Here is a 21541-nt window from a genome sequence, read left to right as displayed (position 1 = left end):
TTGAGGTGATCTCTGGTCATAAATCAGCTGAGAGGAGCTCAGGATAAAAGCGTTACAAACCCATTCTCAACATATTCTGCAGCCAGTGATAGCGCAACAAAGATGTGATAAAAGGAAAATAGTGCAACGTTTGTAATGAAACCCAATTGAATAAATTATTTTTAACCCCATATACATGCATTTAGGAAATAAAAAAACCTTTAAAGATAATATGTCAGTTCTCCTAATATTTCTATTTTTGCGCACAGGAACCTGTGAGTGCCCTGACTGTTCCCAAGATCTGCTACATCAGATGCATATGAATGTCCTAAATCTGATAAGGAGATTAATGTAGATTACCAACTCTGCAGTCTTTGAAGAATGTGCATATACTTATGAGGCAGGAATAATCCAATACCGGTGTCTCGTCCCCCTGACTAAACTTTTTTTTTCATTAATTTTGCCCAGTATATAAAATTATGAAACTTTGCAAAGCAATTTATTAAAGGGAATCTGTTAACAGGTTTTTGCTTTGTAATCTGAGAGCAGCATGCTGATTACTAACTTTTTAATTATTGTGCTGCCACATTTTCTAATTAGCCAGACACTAGTCCACTGCGCACTCCCCAAGTCTCGGCTGCACATTCGCGGGATTTGTGGCAGACCGAGGCCGCACCCTTTAAACTACTCCAGCTAATTCTAAAATGTGGGGCCAGAAAAAAGCTAATTTTTCAATTATACTGGAATCTTTGTCTAAACATTTGGATTTCTAGAAACCAGTGCAGTAATTAATGAATAGGGGTTAAATTCTGCTGTCAGGCTCCCTTTAATATATTTGTCATATTTTACTCCAGTGCTTTTTTCATTGACACATACTTACAAAAAAATCTTAATTCACAGCAGTCTTAAATAAATGTCCTCCCTTGTTTTCAAAGCAACGCTTCAGGCCAAGGACATTAAAAGGATATTATACTGCATGAATGTTATCTAGTCCTACTTCATGGTGACTCTATCATAGGCACAACTCTTTCCATCACACCTGAAAATCCATTTCATAGCTTGTAAAATAACCTTGTTTCACATCAAATCCTAATAGTAGTTGTCTTCTGTAACAGATTAATAATAGATTATATTCTTAGAGAGTCAAATGTTGACTAAAATCGATATTCCGAGAAATAACGCAATTCCATGGGAATTTCAGGGATACAACCATTTGCCACTCTTCATGAAGACACCCTGGAAACAGCAGTAATTACCGTAGCTAAGAAACAGCATGGTTCTTAAATGAAAAATTAGGAAAAAAGACATTTTTATTTATTTTTTTCATATTAATTGCTATTGTATCTACTTGTATTTCTTTCAATGACCATATTTTCAGCTGAACCATACCAATGCGTACAGACTTGGTGACTTTGTGAAGCACCTCTTGAATGTCACTTCCTAATTTCTTAACATTCTCCAAATCATCCTTCATAGAATAGGACAAGTCCATCAGGTAATAGAGATCAATAGGGTAACCCTCTGCACGCTTAAACCGGACTTGAAAGGTTCTCTTCTCTCCTGAAATTGCAACAGTAATAATAAGACACTAACAGTCCAAATACTCATGAGGAAAATATAATCAAAAAACAAAAATTAACATTTTTATGTCTGTCCATTTTTTTAAAAAAAGGAATTATTAAATACTAGATGGTGGCCCGATTCTACCGCATCGGGTATTCTAGAATATGCATGTCCACTTAGTATATTGCACAGGCCACGTAGTATATTGCCCAGCCACGTAGTATATTGCCCAGCCACGTAGTATATTGCCCAGTCACGCATTATATTGCCCAGCCACGTAGTATATTGCCCAGCCACGTAGTATATTGCCCAGTTACGTAGTATATTGCCCAGTGACGTAGTATATTGCCCAGTGACGTAGTATATTGCCCAGCCACGTAATATATTGCCAAGTGACGAAGTATATTGCCCAGCCACGTAGTATATTGCCCAGTCACGTATTATATTGCCCAGTCACGTAGTATATTGCCCAGCCATGTAGTATATTGCCCAGCCACATAGTATATTGCCCAGTCACGTATTATATTGCCCAGTGTTGTAGTATATTGCCCAGCCATGTAGTATATTGCCCAGCCACGTAGTATATTGCCCAGTGACGTAGTACATTGCCCAGTGATGTAGTATATTGCCCAGCCACGTAGTATATTGCCCAGTGATGTAGTATATTTTCCAGCCACGTAGTATATTGCCCAGTCACCTAGTATATTGCCCAGCCACATAGTATATTGCCCAGCCACGTAGTATATTGCCCAGTCACGTAGTATATTGCCCAGTGATGTAGTATATTGCCCAGCCACGTAGTATATTGCCCAGCCACGTAGTATATTGCCCAGCCACGTTGTATTTTGCCCAGACACGTAGTATATTGCCCAGTGACGTAGTATATTGCCCAGTCACATAGTATATTGCCCAGCCACGTAGTATATTGCCCAGTGATGTAGTATGTTGCCCAGCCACATAGTATATTGCCCAGTCACGTAGTATATTGCCCAGCCAAGTAGTATATTGCCCAGCCACGTAGTATATTGCCCAGCGATGTGGTATATTGCCCAGTGACGTAGTATATTGCCCAGCCACGTAGTATATTGCCCAGTAACGTAGTATATTGCCCAGTCATGTAGTATATTGCACAGCCACGTAGTATATTGCCCAGCCACGTAGTATATTGCCCAGCGATGTAGTATATTGCCCAGTAACCTAGTATATTGCCCAGTCATGTAGTATATTGCACAGCCACGTTGTATATTGCCCAGTGACGTAGTATATTGCCCAGCCACGTAGTATATTGCCTAGTGACGTAGTATATTGCCCAGTGATGTAGTATATTGCCCAGCCACATAGTATATTGCCCAGTCACGTAGTATATTGCCCAGCCACGTAGTATATTGCCCAGCCACATAGTATATTGCCCAGCCACGTAGTATATTGCCCAGCGATGTAGTGTATTGCCCAGTGACGTAGTATATTGCCCAATGACGTAGTATATTGCCCAGCCACGTTGTATATTGCCCAGCCACGTAGTATATTGCCCAGCAACGTAGTGTATTGCCCAGCCACGTAGTTTATTGCCCAGTCATGTAGTATATTGCCCAGTCACGTAGTATATTGCCCAGTAACGTAGTATATTGCCCAGCGACGTAGCATATTGCCCAGCCACGTAGTATATTGCCCAGTAACGTAGTATATTGCCCAGTGACGTAAAATAAAAAATAAACATATACTCACCATCCGAAGTGCCATTGAAGTCCTGGCGCCTGTGTACGGTGCACGCGGCAGCTTACGGTCCCAGGGTTGGTATGAGCGCAGGACCTGTGATGACGTCGTGGTCACATGACCGTGACGTCATGGCAGTTCCTTCTCGCACAGGCGCGCAGGACCTGTGATGACGTCGCGGTCGCATGACCGTGACGTCATGGCAGGTCCTTCTCACGCAGGCGTGCAGGACCTGTGATGACGTCGCGGTCACATGACCGTGACGTCATGGCAGGTCCTTCTCGCATAGCATCCTTGGCACCGGAACCTGCCGCTTGCACTGCCGAGGACACCGCGCCATGTCGGAGGGTGAGAATAACTTTTTTTTTATTATTATTATTATTTGTAACAGATCTTTTTACTATTGATGCTGCATAGGCCACATCAATAGTAAAAAGTTGGTCACACAGGGTTAATAGCTGCGTTAATGGAGTGCGTTACACCGTGGTCCATTAACGCTGGCATTAACCCTGTGTGAGCGCTGACTGGAGGGGAGTATGGAGCGGGCACTGACTGCGGGGAGGAAGGAGCGGCCATGTTGCCTCCGGACTGTGCCCATCGCTGATTGGTCGTGGCAATGGTCGTGGGCGTTTTGCAGCGACCAATCAGCGACTTGGATTTCCATGACAGACAGAGGCCGCGACCAATGAATATCCGTGACAGACAGAAAGACAGACAGACAGACGGAAGTGACCCTTAGACAATTATATAGTAGATTGCACTAAACATTGGCCACTAGATGGCAACAGGTACCCCCAGACACTTATAAAAGCTTATTGCTTTGCAAGATGCAGTAAAACTAATGTTATCACTTCATTTTTATAAGACAACATGAAAGATTTCTAGTATTGTGTGAGCCAAGATAAGCAGAATTAACAATGTCAATAACAAGGGGAAGATTGCCGACACCTCATACAGGGTTGAATTAAGAGGCAGAGCTTTTGGGAATCTCGTGCTGTACAAAGAGGATTCGAACTGTATGTTTATGAATTGCCTACAAGATGTGAATATTTTATAACATAAAATATACAGAAACTCTTCCCAATAGAAAGTATGCAATAGTAAACATTAAACTCACAAGGAATAAAACATGTACATAGTTGGATTGCATAAAATGTATATACTGTGACATGACAAAGTTTATGTACCCCTGGTCAAAATTACTGTTATGCAAGTTGAAGATGAAATGATCTGTAAAAGGCCTAAAGTTAAAGATGACACATTTCCTTTGTATTTTAGGCAAATAAAAAAATATATTTTCATCTTTTACATTTTAAAAATTACAAACAAGAAAAAGGGCCGATGCAAAAGTTTGGGCACCCTGTATGGTTAGTACCTAGTAACACCCCCTTTTGAAAGTATCACAGCTTGTATACACTTTTTGTAGCAAGCCTAGAGTCTTTCAGTTCTTGTTTGAGGGATATTCCTCCATTCTTCCTTGGAAAATTCTTCCAGTTCTGTGAGATTCCTTGGTCGTCTTGCATGCTCTGCTATTTTGGGATCTAGCCACAGGTTTTCAATGATGTTCAGATCAGTGGACTGTGAGGGCCATTGTAAAACCTTCAGCTTGCGCCTTTTGAGGTAATCTATAGTGGATTTTCACTTGTATTACCCATTTGTAGAAGCCATCCTCTTTTCATCTTCAGCATTTTTTACATATGTCGTTATGTGTACCTCGAGAATTTCTTTAAATTTCATTGAATCCATTCTTCCCTCTACCCTTAAAATGTTCCCTGTTGTGTATCCGCTTTTTGGGCTCCCCTGGTGGTTGCTGGTGGTACTGGTGACTTGTTTGCACTTTGCTGCTTCTGTTCACCTGCTTCCATCAGTGTTTGGGAGTTTCCTATTTAGCCTTGCTCTCCAGTTATTTCCTTGCCGGTCATCATTGTAACCAGAGCCTTCGGTTGCATGTTCCTGCTACTAGTCTGCTGATCAGCTAAGTGGACTTTGTCCTTTTGTTTTGTACCTTTTGTCCAGTTTGCAGTTTTTGTAATTCTCTGTAGCTGGAAGCTCTTGCGGGCTGAAATTGCCACTCCTGTGTCATGAGTTGACACAGGAGTCTTAAAGTAATTTCAGGATGGTTTTTGAAAGGGTTTTCAGTTGACCGTGAAGTCCTCTTTTGTATCCTTCTGCTATCTAGTAAGTGGACCTCTCTTTGCTAAATCTACTTTCATACTGTGTATGTCTTTTCCTCTTAATTCACCATTATTACATGTGGGGGGCTGCTATCATCTTTTGGGGTATTTCCCTAGAGGTAAGCCAGGTCTGTTTCTTCCTCTACCAGGCGTAGTTAGTCCTCCGGCTGGCGCGTGGCATATAGGAAGCCGTAGGTATGCTCCCTGGCTACTGTTAGTTGTGTGGTAGATTTAGCTCACGGTCAACTCGAGTTTCCATCACCCGAGAGCTCGTTCGTTACTTATATGTTTCTTACGTTCCCTTGCCATTGGGAACCATGACAGTATGACCGGCCAGTGTTAAACTTATTGGCAGAAGAAAGGAGAGAAAAAAGAAGTCTGTAATTTTTTTTTTTTTTTCCCTTTTTCCCCTATGCTTGCTCCATAGTTGGATCAGTTGTATTTCAGCTTTTATTACAGCCTTTGCCTTTCTCTCCTTATAATCCTTGAATGGCTCTGAGCTCACCTGTTTAAAGATGGATCCTCAGAGTTTGGCTGCAGGTTTAAATAATCTTGCTACGAAGGTTCAAAATTTACAAGATTTTGTTATACATGCTCCTATTTCTGAACCTAAAATCCCTACACCAGAGGTGTTTTCCGGAGATAGATCTCGGTTTTTGAATTTCAAATATAATTGTAAATTATTCCTTTCTCTCAGACCTCACTCCTCAGGAGATCCTGTCCAGCAGGTTAAGATTGTAATCTCTTTGCTGCGAGGTGACCCTCAAAATTGGGCATTTTCATTGGCACCAGGGGATCCTGCGTTGCTCAATGTGGATGCGTTTTTCCTGGCTTTAGGGTTGCTTTATGAGGAACCTAATTTGGAGATTCAAGCTGAAAAAGCTTTGATAGCCCTATCTCAAGGGCAAGATGAAGCGGAGATATACTGCCAAAAATTTCGTAGGTGGTCTGTGCTTACTCAGTTGAATGAGTGCGCCTTAGCGGCAAATTTCAGAGAGGGCCTTTCTGATGCCGTTAAAGATGTTATGGTTGGGTTCCCTGCGCCTACAGGTCTGAATGAGTCCATGACAATGGCAATTCAGATTGATCGGCGTTTGCGGGAGCGCAAACCCGTGCACCATTTGGCGGTATCTTCTGAAGAGACGCCAGAGAAAATGCAATGTGACAGAGTTATGTCCAGAAGCGAGCGGCAGAATTATAGGCGTAAAAATGGGTTATGCTTCTATTGTGGTGATTCTGCTCATGTTATATCGGCATGCTCTAAGCGTACTAGGAAGGTTGACAAGTCCATTTCAATTGGCACTTTACAGTCCAAATTTATTTTGTCTGTAACCTTGATTTGTTCATTATCAGTTATTACCGTGGATGCCTATGTGGACTCTGGCGCCGCTCTGAGTCTTATGGACTGGTCCTTTGCCAGGCGCTGTGGGTTTGATTTAGAGCCTCTGGAAGTCCCTATACCTCTGAAGGGTATTGATTCTACACCTTTGGCTTGTAATAAACCACAGTTCTGGACGCAAGTGACTATGCGTATGACTCCAGACCATCAGGAGGTGATTCGCTTCCTTGTGTTGTACAATTTATATGATGTTTTGGTGCTTGGATTACCATGGTTACAGTCTCATAACCCAGTCCTTGACTGGAAGGCCATGTCTGTGTTAAGCTGGGGATGTCGGGGGGCTCATGGGGACACTCCTATGGTGTCCATTTCGTCATCTATTCCATCTGAGATTCCGGCATTTTTGTCTGATTATCGTGATATTTTTGAAGAGCCTAAGATTGGTTCACTCCCTCCTCACAGGGATTGTGATTGCGCCATAGATCTGATTCCTGGCAGTAAATTTCCAAAGGGTCGTTTGTTTAATCTATCTGTACCTGAACATGCTGCTATGCGCGAGTATATTAAGGAGTCCCTGGAAAAGGGACATATTCGTCCTTCTTCATCACCTTTAGGAGCCGGTTTTTTCTTTGTCTCTAAAAAGGATGGCTCTCTGAGGCCTTGTATTGATTATCGTCTCCTGAATAAAATTACAGTCAAATATCAGTATCCGTTGCCTTTGCTGACTGATTTGTTTGCTCGCATAAGGGGGGCTAAGTGGTTCTCTAAGATTGATCTTCGTGGGGCGTATAATTTGGTGCGAATTAAGCAGGGGGATGAGTGGAAGACCGCATTTAATACGCCTGAGGGCCATTTTGAGTATTTGGTAATGCCTTTCGGCCTTTCTAATGCACCTTCTGTCTTTCAGTCCTTAATGCATGATATTTTCCGTGAATATTTGGATAAATTTATGATTGTGTACTTGGATGATATTTTGATTTTTTCTGATGACTGGGAGTCTCATGTTCAGCAGGTCAGGAGGGTTTTTCAGGTTTTGCGGGAGAATTCTTTGTGTGTAAAGGGTTCAAAGTGTGTTTTTGGGGTTCAAAAAATTTCATTTTTGGGGTATATTTTTTCCCCTTCTTCTATTGAGATGGACCCTGTCAAGGTTCGGGCTATTTACGACTGGACGCAGCCTACTTCTCTGAAGAGTCTCCAGAAATTCTTGGGCTTTGCTAATTTTTATCGTCGATTTATAGCTGGTTTTTCTGGCGTTGCTAAACCTCTGACGGATTTGACTAAAAAGGGTGCTGATGTTGCCAATTGGTCCCCTGCTGCCGTGGAGGCCTTTCGGGAGCTTAAGCGCCGCTTTTTGTCTGCCCCTGTGTTGCGCCAGCCTGATGTTTCTCTTCCCTTTCAGGTTGAGGTCGATGCTTCCGAGATCGGAGCGGGGGCGGTTTTGTCGCAGAAAAGTTCCGACTGCTCAGTGATGAGACCTTGTGCGTTCTTTTCGCGAAAATTTTCGGCCGCCGAGCGAAACTATGATGTTGGTAATCGGGAGCTTTTGGCCATGAAGTGGGCATTTGAGGAGTGGCGTCATTGGCTTGAGGGTGCCAGACATCAGGTGGTAGTTTTGACTGATCACAAGAATTTAATTTATTTGGAGTCTGCCAGGCGCCTGAATCCTAGACAGGCACATTGGTCGTTGTTCTTTTCCCGGTTTAATTTTGTGGTCTCGTACTTACCGGGTTCTAGGAATGTGAAAGCAGATGCTCTTTCTAGGAGTTTTAAGCCTGACTCTCCTGGGAATTCTGAACCTGCTGGTGTCCTTAAGGATGGAGTGGTTTTGTCTGCTGTCTCTCCAGATTTGCGACGTGCTTTGCAAGAATTTCAGGCGGATAGACCTGATCGTTGTCCGTCTGGTAGACTGTTTGTTCCTGACGAGTGGACCACTAGAGTCATCTCGGAAGTTCATTCTTCTACTCTGGCAGGTCATCCGGGAATTTTTGGCACCAGAGATTTGGTGGCTAGATCCTTCTGGTGGCCTTCCCTGTCTCGAGATGTGCGTGTTTTTGTGCAGTCTTGCGATGTGTGTGCTCAGGCCAAGCCTTGTTGTTCTAGGGCTAGTGGGTTGTTGTTGCCCTTGCCTATTCCGAAGAGGCCTTGGACGCACATCTCTATGGACTTTATCTCGGATCTCCCTGTTTCTCAGAAGATGTCTGTCATCTGGGTGGTGTGTGACCGTTTTTCTAAAATGGTTCATTTGGTGCCATTGCCTAAGTTGCCTTCCTCATCTGAGTTGGTCCCTCTGTTTTTTCAAAATGTGGTTCGCTTGCATGGTATTCCGGAAAACATCGTTTCTGACAGGGGTACCCAGTTCGTGTCTAGATTTTGGCGGGCAGTCTGTGCCAGGTTGGGCATCGATTTGTCCTTTTCGTCTGCATTCCATCCTCAGACCAATGGCCAGACGGAGCGAACTAATCAAACTTTGGAGACTTATTTGAGGTGTTTTGTGTCTGCAGATCAGGATGATTGGGTTGCCTTTCTGCCGTTGGCGGAGTTTGCTCTTAATAATCGGGCTAGTTCTGCCACTTTGGTTTCTCCTTTCTTTTGCAATTCAGGGTTTCATCCGCGTTTTTCATCTGGTCAGGTTGAATCTTCGGATTGTCCTGGAGTGGATGCGGTGGTGGATCGGTTGCATCGGATTTGGGGACAGGTGGTGGATAATTTGGAATTGTCCCAGGAGAGGACTCAGCAGTTTGCTAACCGTCGTCGTCGTGTTGGTCCCCACCTTCGCGTTGGGGACTTGGTGTGGTTGTCTTCCCGTTTTGTCCCTATGAGGGTTTCTTCTCCCAAATTTAAGCCTCGGTTCATCGGTCCTTATAGGATTTTGGAGATTCTTAACCCTGTTTCCTTTCGTTTGGACCTCCCGGCATCTTTCGCTATCCATAATGTGTTCCATCGGTCGTTGTTGCGGAGATATGAGGTACCGGTGGTTCCTTCTACTGAACCTCCTGCTCTTGTGCTGGTGGAGGGTGAATTGGAGTACGTCGTAGAGAAGATCTTGGACTCCCGTATTTCCAGACGGAGACTTCAATATCTGGTTAAATGGAAAGGCTATGGTCAGGAAGATAATTCTTGGGTAACTGCCTCTGATGTTCATGCCTCGGATTTGGTTCGTGCCTTTCATAGGGCTCATCCAGATCGCCCTGGCGGTTCTTGTGAGGGTTCGGTGCCCCCTCCTTAAGGGGAGGGTACTGTTGTGTATCTGCTTTTTGGGCTCCCCTCCATCAGTGTTTGGGAGTTTCCTATTTAGCCTTGCTCTCCAGTTATTTCCTTGCCGGTCATCATTGTAACCAGAGCCTTCGGTTGCATGTTCCTGCTACTAGTCTGCTGATCAGCTAAGTGGACTTTGTCCTTTTGTTTTGTACCTTTTGTCCAGTTTGCAGTTTTTGTAATTCTCTGTAGCTGGAAGCTCTTGCGGGCTGAAATTGCCACTCCTGTGTCATGAGTTGACACAGGAGTCTTAAAGTAATTTCAGGATGGTTTTTGAAAGGGTTTTCAGTTGACCGTGAAGTCCTCTTTTGTATCCTTCTGCTATCTAGTAAGTGGACCTCTCTTTGCTAAATCTACTTTCATACTGTGTATGTCTTTTCCTCTTAATTCACCGTTATTACATGTGGGGGGCTGCTATCATCTTTTGGGGTATTTCCCTAGAGGTAAGCCAGGTCTGTTTCTTCCTCTACCAGGCGTAGTTAGTCCTCCGGCTGGCGCGTGGCATATAGGAAGCCGTAGGTATGCTCCCTGGCTACTGTTAGTTGTGTGGTAGATTTAGCTCACGGTCAACTCGAGTTTCCATCACCCGAGAGCTCGTTCGTTACTTATATGTTTCTTACGTTCCCTTGCCATTGGGAACCATGACAGTTCCCCCTGCCATTGGTTGCAACAGAACCCCAAAGCATGATTAACCCACCTCCATGCTTGATGGTTGGCGAGATGTTCTTTTCCTGAAATTCTGTGCCCTTTTCTCCCCACACATACTTTTGATCATTGCGGCCAAAGAGTTCTATTTTAACCTCATCGATCCACAGGACTTGTTTCTAAAATGCATCAGGCTTGTTTAGATGTTCTTTGCATACTTCTGATGCTGAATTTGATGGTGAGTACACAGGAGAGGTTTTCTTCTCATGACTCTTTCATGAAGTCCATATTTTTGCAGGTGTCTATGAACACTAGAACAATGTACCACAACTCCAGAGTCTACTAAATCTATCTGAAGGTCTTTTGCAGTCACGTGGAGGTTCTAATTTGCCTCTCTAGTAATCGTATGAGCAGCTCTCACTGAAATTTTGCTTGGTCTCTTGTTTGAGGGATATTCCTCCATTCTTCCTTGAAAAATTCTTCCAGTTCTGTGAGATTCCTTGGTCATCTTGCATGCTCTGCTATTTTGGGATCTAGCCACAGGTTTTCAATGATGTTCAGATCAGTGGACTGTGAGGGCCATTGTAAAACCTTCAGCTTGCGCCTTTTGAGGTAATCTATAGTGGATTTTCACTTGTATTACCCATTTGTAGAAGCCATCCTCTTTTCATCTTCAGCATTTTTTACATATGTGTTGTGAATTGTATTTCTTGGCTCCCTCTTGTGTTCTCTTGCGGTATGACACTTGGATTGTCTGTCTCCAGGTTTTTACTCACCTGGGTCGTTTGGCCTGGGTGTTCCTATTTAGTCTTCCTGGAAACTCAGTATGGTGCCTGGAATCGATGTTACCAGTCTAGTCTTTTGGCTCCTGTCTCCTGCTTTTTGCAAGATAAGCTAAGTCCTGCTTTCTTATTTTTGTTTATCCGCATTTCTGATATTTTGTTCCAGCTAGTTACAATGTGATTCTGATTTTTGCTGGATGCTCTAGGGGGCTGATATTCTCTCCCTGCACCGTTAGTCGGTGCGGGGGTTCTTGGATTTTCAGCGTGGATATTTTGATAGGGTTTTTTGCTGACCGAATAAGTTCTCTTTCTATTTTCTGCTATTATTTAGTGGGCCTCACTTTGCTAAATCTAGTTCATACTTACGTTTGTCTTTTCTTCTTACCTCACCGTTATTATTTGTTGGGGGCTTGTATTTCATCTTTGGGGTCCCATCTCTGGAGGCAAGTGAGGTCTTATTTTCTCTGAAAGGGTTAGTTAGTTCTCCGGCTGGTGCGAGACGTCTAGAATCAACGTAGGTACGTTCCCTGGCTACTGTTAGTTGTGTGCTAGGATCAGATATTCGGTCAGCCTAGTTACCACCTCCCTATGAGCTAGTTTTTGTGTTAGCAGACTTAGTTTGTACATTTGAGATCCTCTACCACTAGGATCACAACAGTATTCCAGGCCATTAATGCATTGCTGAAGCGGGATTAAAAGAAAAGAAGTTCTGAGTTTTTTTTTTTTTTTTTTCTTCTTCCCCTTTTTCTCTGAGTGGCTTGAAGCTCTGCTGTAGACATGAATGTTCAGACTCTGATTACTAGTGTGGATCAGCTTGCTGCAAGAGTGCAGGGCATTCAGGATTTCGTTACTAGCAGACCTATGTCAGAGCCTAAGATACCTATTCCTGAACTTTTCTCTGGTGATCGATTTAAATTTAGGAATTTCAGGAATAATTGTAAATTGTTTCTATCTTTGAGACCGCGTTCGTCTGGAGACTCAGCTCAGCAAGTTAAAATTGTTATCTCTTTCTTGCGCGGCGACCCTCAGGATTGGGCTTTTGCATTGGCGCCAGGAGATCCGGCATTGGCAAACATTGATGCGTTTTTTCTGGCGCTCGGTTTACTTTATGAGGAGCCCAATCTTGAAATTCAGGCAGAGAAAGCGTTGCTGGCTATCTCTCAGGGCCAGGATGAGGCTGAAGTGTATTGCCAAAAATTTCGGAAATGGTCCGTGCTCACTCAGTGGAATGAGTGTGCTCTGGCCGCAATTTTCAGAAATGGCCTTTCTGAAGCCATTGAGAATGTGATGGTGGGTTTTACCATTCCTACAAGTCTGAGTGATTCTATGGCTTTGGCCATTCAGATAGATCGACGTTTGCGGGAGCGCAAATCTGCTAATCCTCTGGCAGTGCTGTCTGAACAGGCACCTGACTCAATGTTATGTGATAGAATTCAGACTAGAGCTGAACGAAGAAATCATAGACGTCAGAATGGGTTATGTTTTTACTGTGGTGATTCTACACATGTTATCTCGGCATGCTCTAAACGCCTAACAAAGATGATTAGTCCTGTCACCATTGGTAATTTAAATCCTAAGTTTATTTTGTCTGTGACTCTAATTATCTCATTGTCTTCCTACCCTGCTATGGCGCTTGTGGATTCAGGTGCTGCCCTGAGTCTTATGGACTTGTCATTTGCCAGGCGCTGTGGTTTTGTCCTGGAGCCTTTAAAAATATCCATTCCTCTTAGAGGAATTGATGCTACGCCATTGGCGGAGAATAAGCCGCAGTATTGGACACAAGTGACCATGTGCATGACTCCTGAACATCGGAAGGTGATTCGTTTTCTTGTTCTGCATAAAATGCATGATTTGGTCGTTTTAGGTCTGCCATGGTTACAGACCCATAATCCAGTCTTAGATTGGAAGGCAATGTCTGTGTCGAGTTGGGGTTGTCAGGGAATTCATTGCGATTCCCCGTCGGTGTCTATTGCTTCTTCTACTCCTTCTGAAGTTCCGGAGTATTTGTTGGACTATCAGGATGTATTTAGTGAGTCCAGGTCCAGTGCCCTTCCTCCGCATAGGGACTGTGACTGCGCTATAGATTTGATTCCTGGTAGTAAATTTCCTAAGGGACGTTTATTTAATTTATCTGTACCTGAACATGCTGCAATGCGTTCTTATATAAAGGAGTCTTTAGAGAAGGGACATATTCGTCCATCCTCTTCCCCTCTTGGTGCGGGATTTTTTTTTGTAGCCAAAAAGGACGGGTCTTTGAGACCTTGTATAGACTATCGACTTCTGAATAAAATCACGGTCAAATTTCAGTATCCTTTGCCACTGTTGTCGGACTTGTTTGCTCGGATTAAGGGTGCTAAGTGGTTCACCAAGATAGATCTTCGTGGTGCGTACAACCTTGTGCGCATTAAGCAGGGAGATGAATGGAAAACTGCGTTCAATACGCCCGAAGGTCATTTTGAGTACTTGGTGATGCCTTTTGGGCTCTCTAATGCCCCTTCTGTGTTTCAGTCTTTTATTCATGACATCTTCCGGAAGTATCTAGATAAATTTATGATTGTTTATCTGGATGATATTCTGTTTTTTTCTGATGATTGGGATTCTCATGTAAAGCAAGTCAGGATGGTGTTTCAGGTTTTGCGTGATAATGCTTTGTTCGTGAAGGGCTCAAAGTGTCTCTTTGGAGTGCAGAAGGTTTCCTTTCTGGGTTTCATTTTCTCCCCGTCTACTGTGGAGATGGACCCAGTCAAGGTCCAAGCTATTCATGATTGGACCCAACCCACGTCCGTTAAGAGTCTTCAGAAATTCTTGGGTTTTGCTAATTTCTACCGTCGTTTTATTGCTAATTTCTCTAGCGTTGTGAAACCTTTGACGGATATGACCAAGAAAGGTTCTGATGTGACTAATTGGGCTCCAGCAGCCGTAGAGGCTTTCCGGGAGCTGAAGCGCCGGTTTACTTCGGCGCCTGTTTTGTGCCAGCCTGATGTTTCACTTCCCTTTCAGGTTGAAGTAGACGCTTCTGAGATCGGTGCAGGGGCTGTTTTGTCGCAGAAAGGCTCTGGTTGTTCTGTGATGAGACCTTGTGCTTTTTTTTCTAGGAAGTTTTCGCCTGCGGAGCGGAACTATGATGTGGGTAATCGGGAGTTGTTGGCCATGAAGTGGGCATTTGAGGAGTGGCGTCATTGGCTCGAGGGAGCTAGGCATCGTGTGGTGGTCTTGACTGATCACAAGAATTTGATGTATCTCGAGTCTGCTAAGCGCCTGAATCCTAGACAGGCTCGTTGGTCGTTGTTTTTCTCCCGTTTTGACTTTGTGGTTTCATACCTGCCTGGTTCGAAGAATGTGAAGGCAGATGCTCTTTCTAGGAGTTTTGTGCCTGACTCTCCGGGAGTCTCAGAGCCAGCTGGTATTCTTAAAGAGGGAGTAATTTTGTCGGCCATTTCTCCTGATTTGCGACATGTGTTGCAGAGATTTCAGGCTGGTAGACCTGACTCTTGCCCACCTGATAGACTGTTTGTTCCTGATAAATGGACCAGCAGAGCTATCTCTGAGGTTCATTCCTCGGTGTTGGCAGGGCATCCTGGGATTTTTGGTACCAGAGATTTGGTGGCTAGGTCCTTTTGGTGGCCTTCCTTGTCGTGGGATGTGCGTTCTTTTGTGCAGTCCTGTGGGATTTGTGCTCGGGCTAAGCCTTGCTGTTCTCGTGCCAGCGGGTTGCTTTTGCCCTTGCCGGTCCCGAAGAGGCCCTGGACACACATTTCCATGGATTTCATTTCAGATCTTCCGGTTTCTCAAGGTATGTCTGTCATCTGGGTGGTGTGTGATCGCTTTTCCAAGATGGTCCATTTGGTGCCCTTGCCTAAGTTGCCTTCCTCTTCCGATCTGGTTCCTTTATTCTTTCAGAACGTGGTTCGTTTGCATGGCATTCCTGAGAATATCGTGTCTGACAGAGGGTCCCAGTTTGTGTCCAGGTTCTGGCGATCTTTTTGTGCTAAGATGGGCATTGATTTATTATTCTCATCTGCCTTTCATCCTCAGACTAATGGCCAAATGGAGCGAACTAATCAGACGCTGGAGGCTTACTTGAGATGTTTTGTTTCTGCGGATCAGGATGATTGGGTGACCTTTTTGCCATTGGCTGAGTTTGCCCTCAATAATCGGGCTAGTTCCGCTACTTTGGTTTCGCCATTTTTCTGCAATTCTGGTTTTCATCCTCGTTTCTCCTCGGGGCATGTTGAATCTTCTGACTGTCCTGGGGTGGATTCCGTGGTGGATAGATTGCAGCGGATTTGGAGTCATGTGGTGGACAACTTGAAATTGTCACAGGAGAAGGCTCAGCGTTTTGCCAACCGCCGCCGCGGTGTGGGTCCCCGACTTCGTGTTGGGGATTTGGTTTGGTTGTCTTCTCGGTATGTCCCTCTTAAGGTTTCCTCTCCTAAGTTTAAGCCTCGCTTTATTGGTCCGTATAGAATTTTGGAAATCCTTAATCCAGTTTCTTTTCGTTTGGATCTTCCTGTGTCATTTGCCATTCACAATGTGTTCCATAGGTCTTTGTTGCGGCAGTATGTTGTACCTGTGGTTCCTGCGGTTGACCCTCCTGCTCCGGTCTTGGTTGAGGGTGAGTTGGAGTACGTGGTGGAGAAGATCTTAGATTCTCGTCTCTCTAGACGGAGGCTTCAGTATCTGGTCAAATGGAAGGGCTATGGTCAGGAGGATAATTCCTGGGTGGTCGCCTCTGATATTCATGCGGCCGATTTGGTTCGTGCTTTTCACGCGGCTCATCCTGATCGTCCTGGTGGTCGTGGTGAGGGTTCGGTGTCCCCTCCTTAAAGGGGGGGTACTGTTGTGAATTGTATTTCTTGGCTCCCTCTTGTGTTCTCTTGCGGTATGACACTTGGATTGTCTGTCTCCAGGTTTTTACTCACCTGGGTCGTTTGGCCTGGGTGTTCCTATTTAGTCTTCCTGGAAACTCAGTATGGTGCCTGGAATCGATGTTACCAGTCTAGTCTTTTGGCTCCTGTCTCCTGCTTTTTGCAAGGTAAGCTAAGTCCTGCTTTCTTATTTTTGTTTATCCGCATTTCTGATATTTTGTTCCAGCTAGTTACAATGTGATTCTGATTTTTGCTGGATGCTCTAGGGGGCTGATATTCTCCCCCTGCACCGTTAGTCGGTGCGGGGGTTCTTGGATTTTCAGCGTGGATATTTTGATAGGGTTTTTTTGCTGACCGAATAAGTTCTCTTTCTATTTTCTGCTATTATTTAGTGGGCCTCACTTTGCTAAATCTAGTTCATACTTACGTTTGTATTTTCTTCTTACCTCACCGTTATTATTTGTTGGGGGCTTATATTTCATCTTTGGGGTCCCATCTCTGGAGGCAAGTGAGGTCTTATTTTCTCTGAAAGGGTTAGTTAGTTCTCCGGCTGGTGCGAGACGTCTAGAATCAACGTAGGTACGTTCCCTGGCTACTGTTAGTTGTGTGCTAGGATCAGATATTCGGTCAGCCTAGTTACCACCTCCCTATGAGCTAGTTTTTGTGTTAGCAGACTTAGTTTGTACATTTGAGATCCTCTACCACTAGTATCACAACACATATGTTGTTATGTGTACCTCGAGAATTTCTTTAAATTTCATTGAATCCATTCTTCCCTCTACCCTTAAAATGTTCCCCCTGTCATTGGTTGCAACAGAACCCCAAAGCATGATTAACCCACCTCCATGCTTGATGGTTGGCGAGATGTTCTTTTCCTGAAATTCTGTGCCCTTTTCTCTCCACACATACTTTTGATCATTGCGGCCAAAGAGTTCTATTTTAACCTCATCGATCCACAGGACTTGTTTCTAAAATGCATCAGGCTTGTTTAGATGTTCTTTGCATACTTATGATGCTGAATTTGATGGTGAGTACACAGGAGAGGTTTTCTTCTCATTACTCTTTCATGAAGTCCATATTTTTGCAGGTGTCTATGAACACTAGAACAATGTACCACAACTCCAGAGTCTACTAAATCTATCTGAAGGTCTTTTGCAGTCACGTGGAGGTTCTAATTTGCCTCTCTAGTAATCGTATGAGCAGCTCTCACTGAAATTTTGCTTGGTCTTCCAGACCTTATATTGACCTCCACTGTTCCTAATAACTGCCATTTCTTAATTGCATTTTAAACTGAGGAAAGGACAACTTGAAAATGCTTTTCTATCTTCTTACAGCCTTCTCCTGCTTTGTGAGCCTCCACCATTTTAATTTTCAGAGTGCTAGGCAGCTCCTTAGAAGAACCCATGGCTGCTGTTTTTTGGCACAAAGCTAGAGAAGGTTTTATAAAGCTGGGACATTTGTATCACCTAGCGTTTCATAATGATGGAAGTGAACAAACCATAACCCTAACAGGTTAATTAAGGTCTGAAACCTTAGTCAAAGTTATCTGAGCGCACACATCTCCAAGGGTGCCCAAAATTATGCATTGGCCCATTTTCCTTTTTGTATTTTTTAAAATGTAAAAAATGACAATTTTTTTTTGCCTAAAATAAAAAGGTAATGTGTCATCTTTAACAGTAGGCCTTTTAGAAATAATTTAATCTTCAATTTGCTTAACTGTTCACAATAACAGTAATTTTTTGACCAGGGGTGCAAAAACTTTTACATGCCACTGTACATAAAATAGATTTTTCTCAGATACAGATATTCTTCACAAAATAGGACTAGAAATCCCATTTACATTATAGAATAATTGTCCGTTTTATTTCCCATTTATTCCAGTGGCGGAGATGGAGATAAAAGGGCCTCTGTGCATGAATAGTATATGGGCCCCTCTTTGTGTAAGTGACAAAAGTTGCTTACTGCTTTGTAGATGAAAATGGATCCCCTTACCTCTTGGGCCCATGTGCAGCTGCACAGGTTGCACCAATGGTATGCCTGCCCCTGATCTATTCATATACAGTATAATCAATGCATAGCCAGTAAGAAATGTATATAATAGTCATCTCACCAAGTCGCAGTTTGACAGAGACCTTCTGTGGAGCTAGTTGTGTGACAGTGCCTTCATCAGCATTGTCACTCAATGGCTCGTCCTTAAGAAACTGAACAAGCCCTTTGGGTTCTATCACGTGTTCTTCATCACATCCACGCCGAAGGAGCTCTAGACGGGTAGCACATCGAGAACCTTCGGACTCGCCTCCTTCTGTGAAAGTCTGCAAAATCATCAAAACTTTATTAAAGTGAACCTGTCATTAGGATATTGCTAAGAAAACTTCAGGCATTGTCACGTTGGCGCTGTTACATTGATTAAAATGATTCCTGGGTTGAAGAAATCCATCTTGTGGTTTTTGTTTAATCTTTGTTTGCAGTTTTGAGTTAATGAGGTTCTCGTGGTTCTTGTGCTTTGGGGCCGGGCTGTGGGAGGGGCTGTGGATGGGTCTTTTTTTTGGTGCTTTGGCTCATTGTAATCCTTGTGCACTTAAATAACAAGTCCCTAAACCTTCAGTGACCTGCCTCCTATTTTAAATACTGTGCTTGTGGTCTTTACAAAAATAAAATGTAGCTACAGCAAAATGGTGCCGGCAGCAGCACCTGCACAGTAGCATCTATCGCTTGCCGACAGATGCCGACGCCATTTTGCTGAAGGCAATTTTTTTTGCTGTAACAAAATGCGCTGGTGGCAGCGCTTGCGCAGTAGCATCTCCTGGCAAACAATGCTTTCAATCTGTGCAAGTGCCACCAGCTAGAATCCTCTTCCAGTCCTCCCTGACGACATCACGGAGCTGGTGGATGTTAGAGACCTTGCGCTCCTCCACCTAATATTAACCAACAGGCCAGACCGCATATCAAATATAAGGGTTGGGGGTCACTTGGGTAATAGTGATCACAAAATAATAAGTTTTCATGTATCCTTTAATAAGATGTGTAGTAGAGGCGCTACAAGGACACTAAACTTCAGGAGGGCAAATTTCCAACGGATGAGAGATGATCTTGGTGCAATTAACTGGGATGATATCCTGAGACATAAAAATACACAAAGAAAATGGGAGATGTTTATTAGCATGCTGAATAGGACCTGTGCTCAGTGTATACCGTATGGGAATAAACATACTAGAAATAGGAGGAAACCAATATGGCTAAATAGAGTTGTAAGGGGCGCAATAAGTGACAAAAGAAAAGCATTTAGAGAATTAAAGGAAGTAGGTAGTGAGGAGGCATTAAATAAATACAGAAAATTAAATAAATTCTGTAAAAAGCAAATCAAGGCAGCAAAGATTGAGACAGAGAGACTCATTGCCAGAGAGAGTAAAAATAATCCCAAAATATTCTTTAACTACATAAATAGTAAGACAATAAAAAATGATAGTGCTGGCCCCCTTAAAAATAAAGTCTGGGTGAAATGGTGGATGAGGATGAGGAAAAAGCCAATATGCTAAATGACTTTTTTTTTATCAGGACTTACACAAGAAAATCCCATGGCAGACAAAATGACTAGTGATAACAAAAATTCCCCATTAAATGTCACCTGCTTAAACCAGCAGGAAGTACTGCAGCGTCTAAAAATCACTAAAGTTGACAAATCTCCGGGCCCGGATGGGATACACACCTGAGTACTGCAGGAATTAAGTACAGTCATTGATAGACCATTATTTTTAATCTTTAAAGACTCCATAATAACAGGAAATTATAGACCAGTAAGCTTAACCTCTACTGTGGGTAAAATCCTGGAGGGCATTCTTAAGGTACCTTCACACGAAACGACATCGCTAGCGATCCGTGACGTTGCAGCGTCCTGGCTAGCGATATCGTTTCGTTTGACACGCAGCAGCGATCAGGATCCTGCTGTGATGTCGCTGGTCGCTGAATAAAGTCCAGAACTTTATTTGGTCGTCCGATCGCCGTGTATCGTTGTGTTTGAAAGCAAAAGCAACGATACCAGCGATGTTTTACACTGGTAACCAGGGTAAACATCGGGTTACCAAGCGCAGGGCCGCGCTTAGTAACCCGATGTTTACCCTGGTTACCAGCGTAAAAGTAAAAAAAACAAACAGTACATACTCACCTGCGCGTCTCCCAGCGTCTGCTTCCTGACACTTACTGAGAGCCGGCCCTAAAGTGAAAGTGAAAGCACAGCGGTGACGTCACCGCTGTGCTGTTAGGGCCGGAGCTCAGTCAGTGTCAGGAAGCAGACGCTGGGGGACGCGCAGGTGAGCATGTACTGTTTGTTTTTTTTACTTTTACGCTGGTAACCAGGGTAAACATCGGGTTACTAAGCGCGGCCCTGCGCTTAGCAACCCGATGTTTACCCTGGTTACCCGGGGACCTCGGCATCGTTGGTCGCTGGAGAGCGGTCTGTGTGACAGCTCTCCAGCGATCAAACAGCGACGCTGCAGCGATCGGCATCGTTGTCGCTATCGCTGCAGCGTCGCTTCGTGTGAAGGTACCTTAAGAGATGCTATACTGGAGTATCTGAAGAGGAATAACCTCATGACCCAATATCAGCATGGGTTTACTAGGGACCGTTCCTGTCAGACTAATCTGATCAATTTCTATGAAGAGGTAAGTTCTGGACTGGACCAAGGGAACCCAGTGGACGTAGTGTATATGGACTTTCAAAAGCTTTTCATACGGTGCCACACAAAAGGTTGATACATTAAATGAGAATAATGAGGATAGAGGAAAATATGTGTAAGTGGGTTAAGAGCTGGCTCAGGGATAGGAAACAAAGGGTGGTTATTAATGGAGCACACTCGGACTGGGTCGCGGTTAGCAGTAGGGTACCACAGGGGTCAGTATTGGGCCCTCTTCTTTTTAACATATTAATGTAGGGGGCATACAGAGCAGAATTTCAATATTTGCAGATGACACTAAACTCTGCAGGGTAATCAATACAGAGGAGCACAATTTTTTTTTACATGATGCTTTATGTAAACTAGAAGCTTGGGCTTATAAATGGCAAATGAGCTTTAATGGGGAGAAATGTAAGGTCGTGCACTTGGGTAGAAGTAATAAGATGTATAACTATGTGCTTTATTCTTAAACTCTGGGCAAAACCGTCAATGAAAAAGACCTCGGTGTATGGGTGGATGACAAACTCACATTTAGTGGCTAGTGTCAGGCAGC

At 43.7% G+C, this 21541-nt stretch overlaps 1 protein-coding gene across 1 annotated transcript in view; it reads right to left on the bottom strand.

The window, feature by feature from the left end:
• Window positions 1-21541, bottom strand: part of ITGB7 (integrin subunit beta 7) — a 186001-nt gene that overhangs the window by 39688 nt on the left and 124772 nt on the right. Inside the window, exons 4-5 of the mRNA XM_077298022.1 lie at window positions 18429-18630; window positions 1369-1539 (exon numbers count right to left, since the gene is read on the bottom strand). Coding sequence (XP_077154137.1) covers window positions 1369-1539; window positions 18429-18630 — 373 coding nt within the window. The remainder of the gene's footprint in view (window positions 1-1368; window positions 1540-18428; window positions 18631-21541) is intronic.

This window comes from Ranitomeya variabilis, chromosome 3 (assembly GCF_051348905.1).
Source record: "Ranitomeya variabilis isolate aRanVar5 chromosome 3, aRanVar5.hap1, whole genome shotgun sequence".
Taxonomy (NCBI): domain Eukaryota; kingdom Metazoa; phylum Chordata; class Amphibia; order Anura; family Dendrobatidae; genus Ranitomeya; species Ranitomeya variabilis.
Note: the sequence above shows the minus strand (reverse complement) of the source record. Positions and strands in the feature narration are given on the sequence as shown.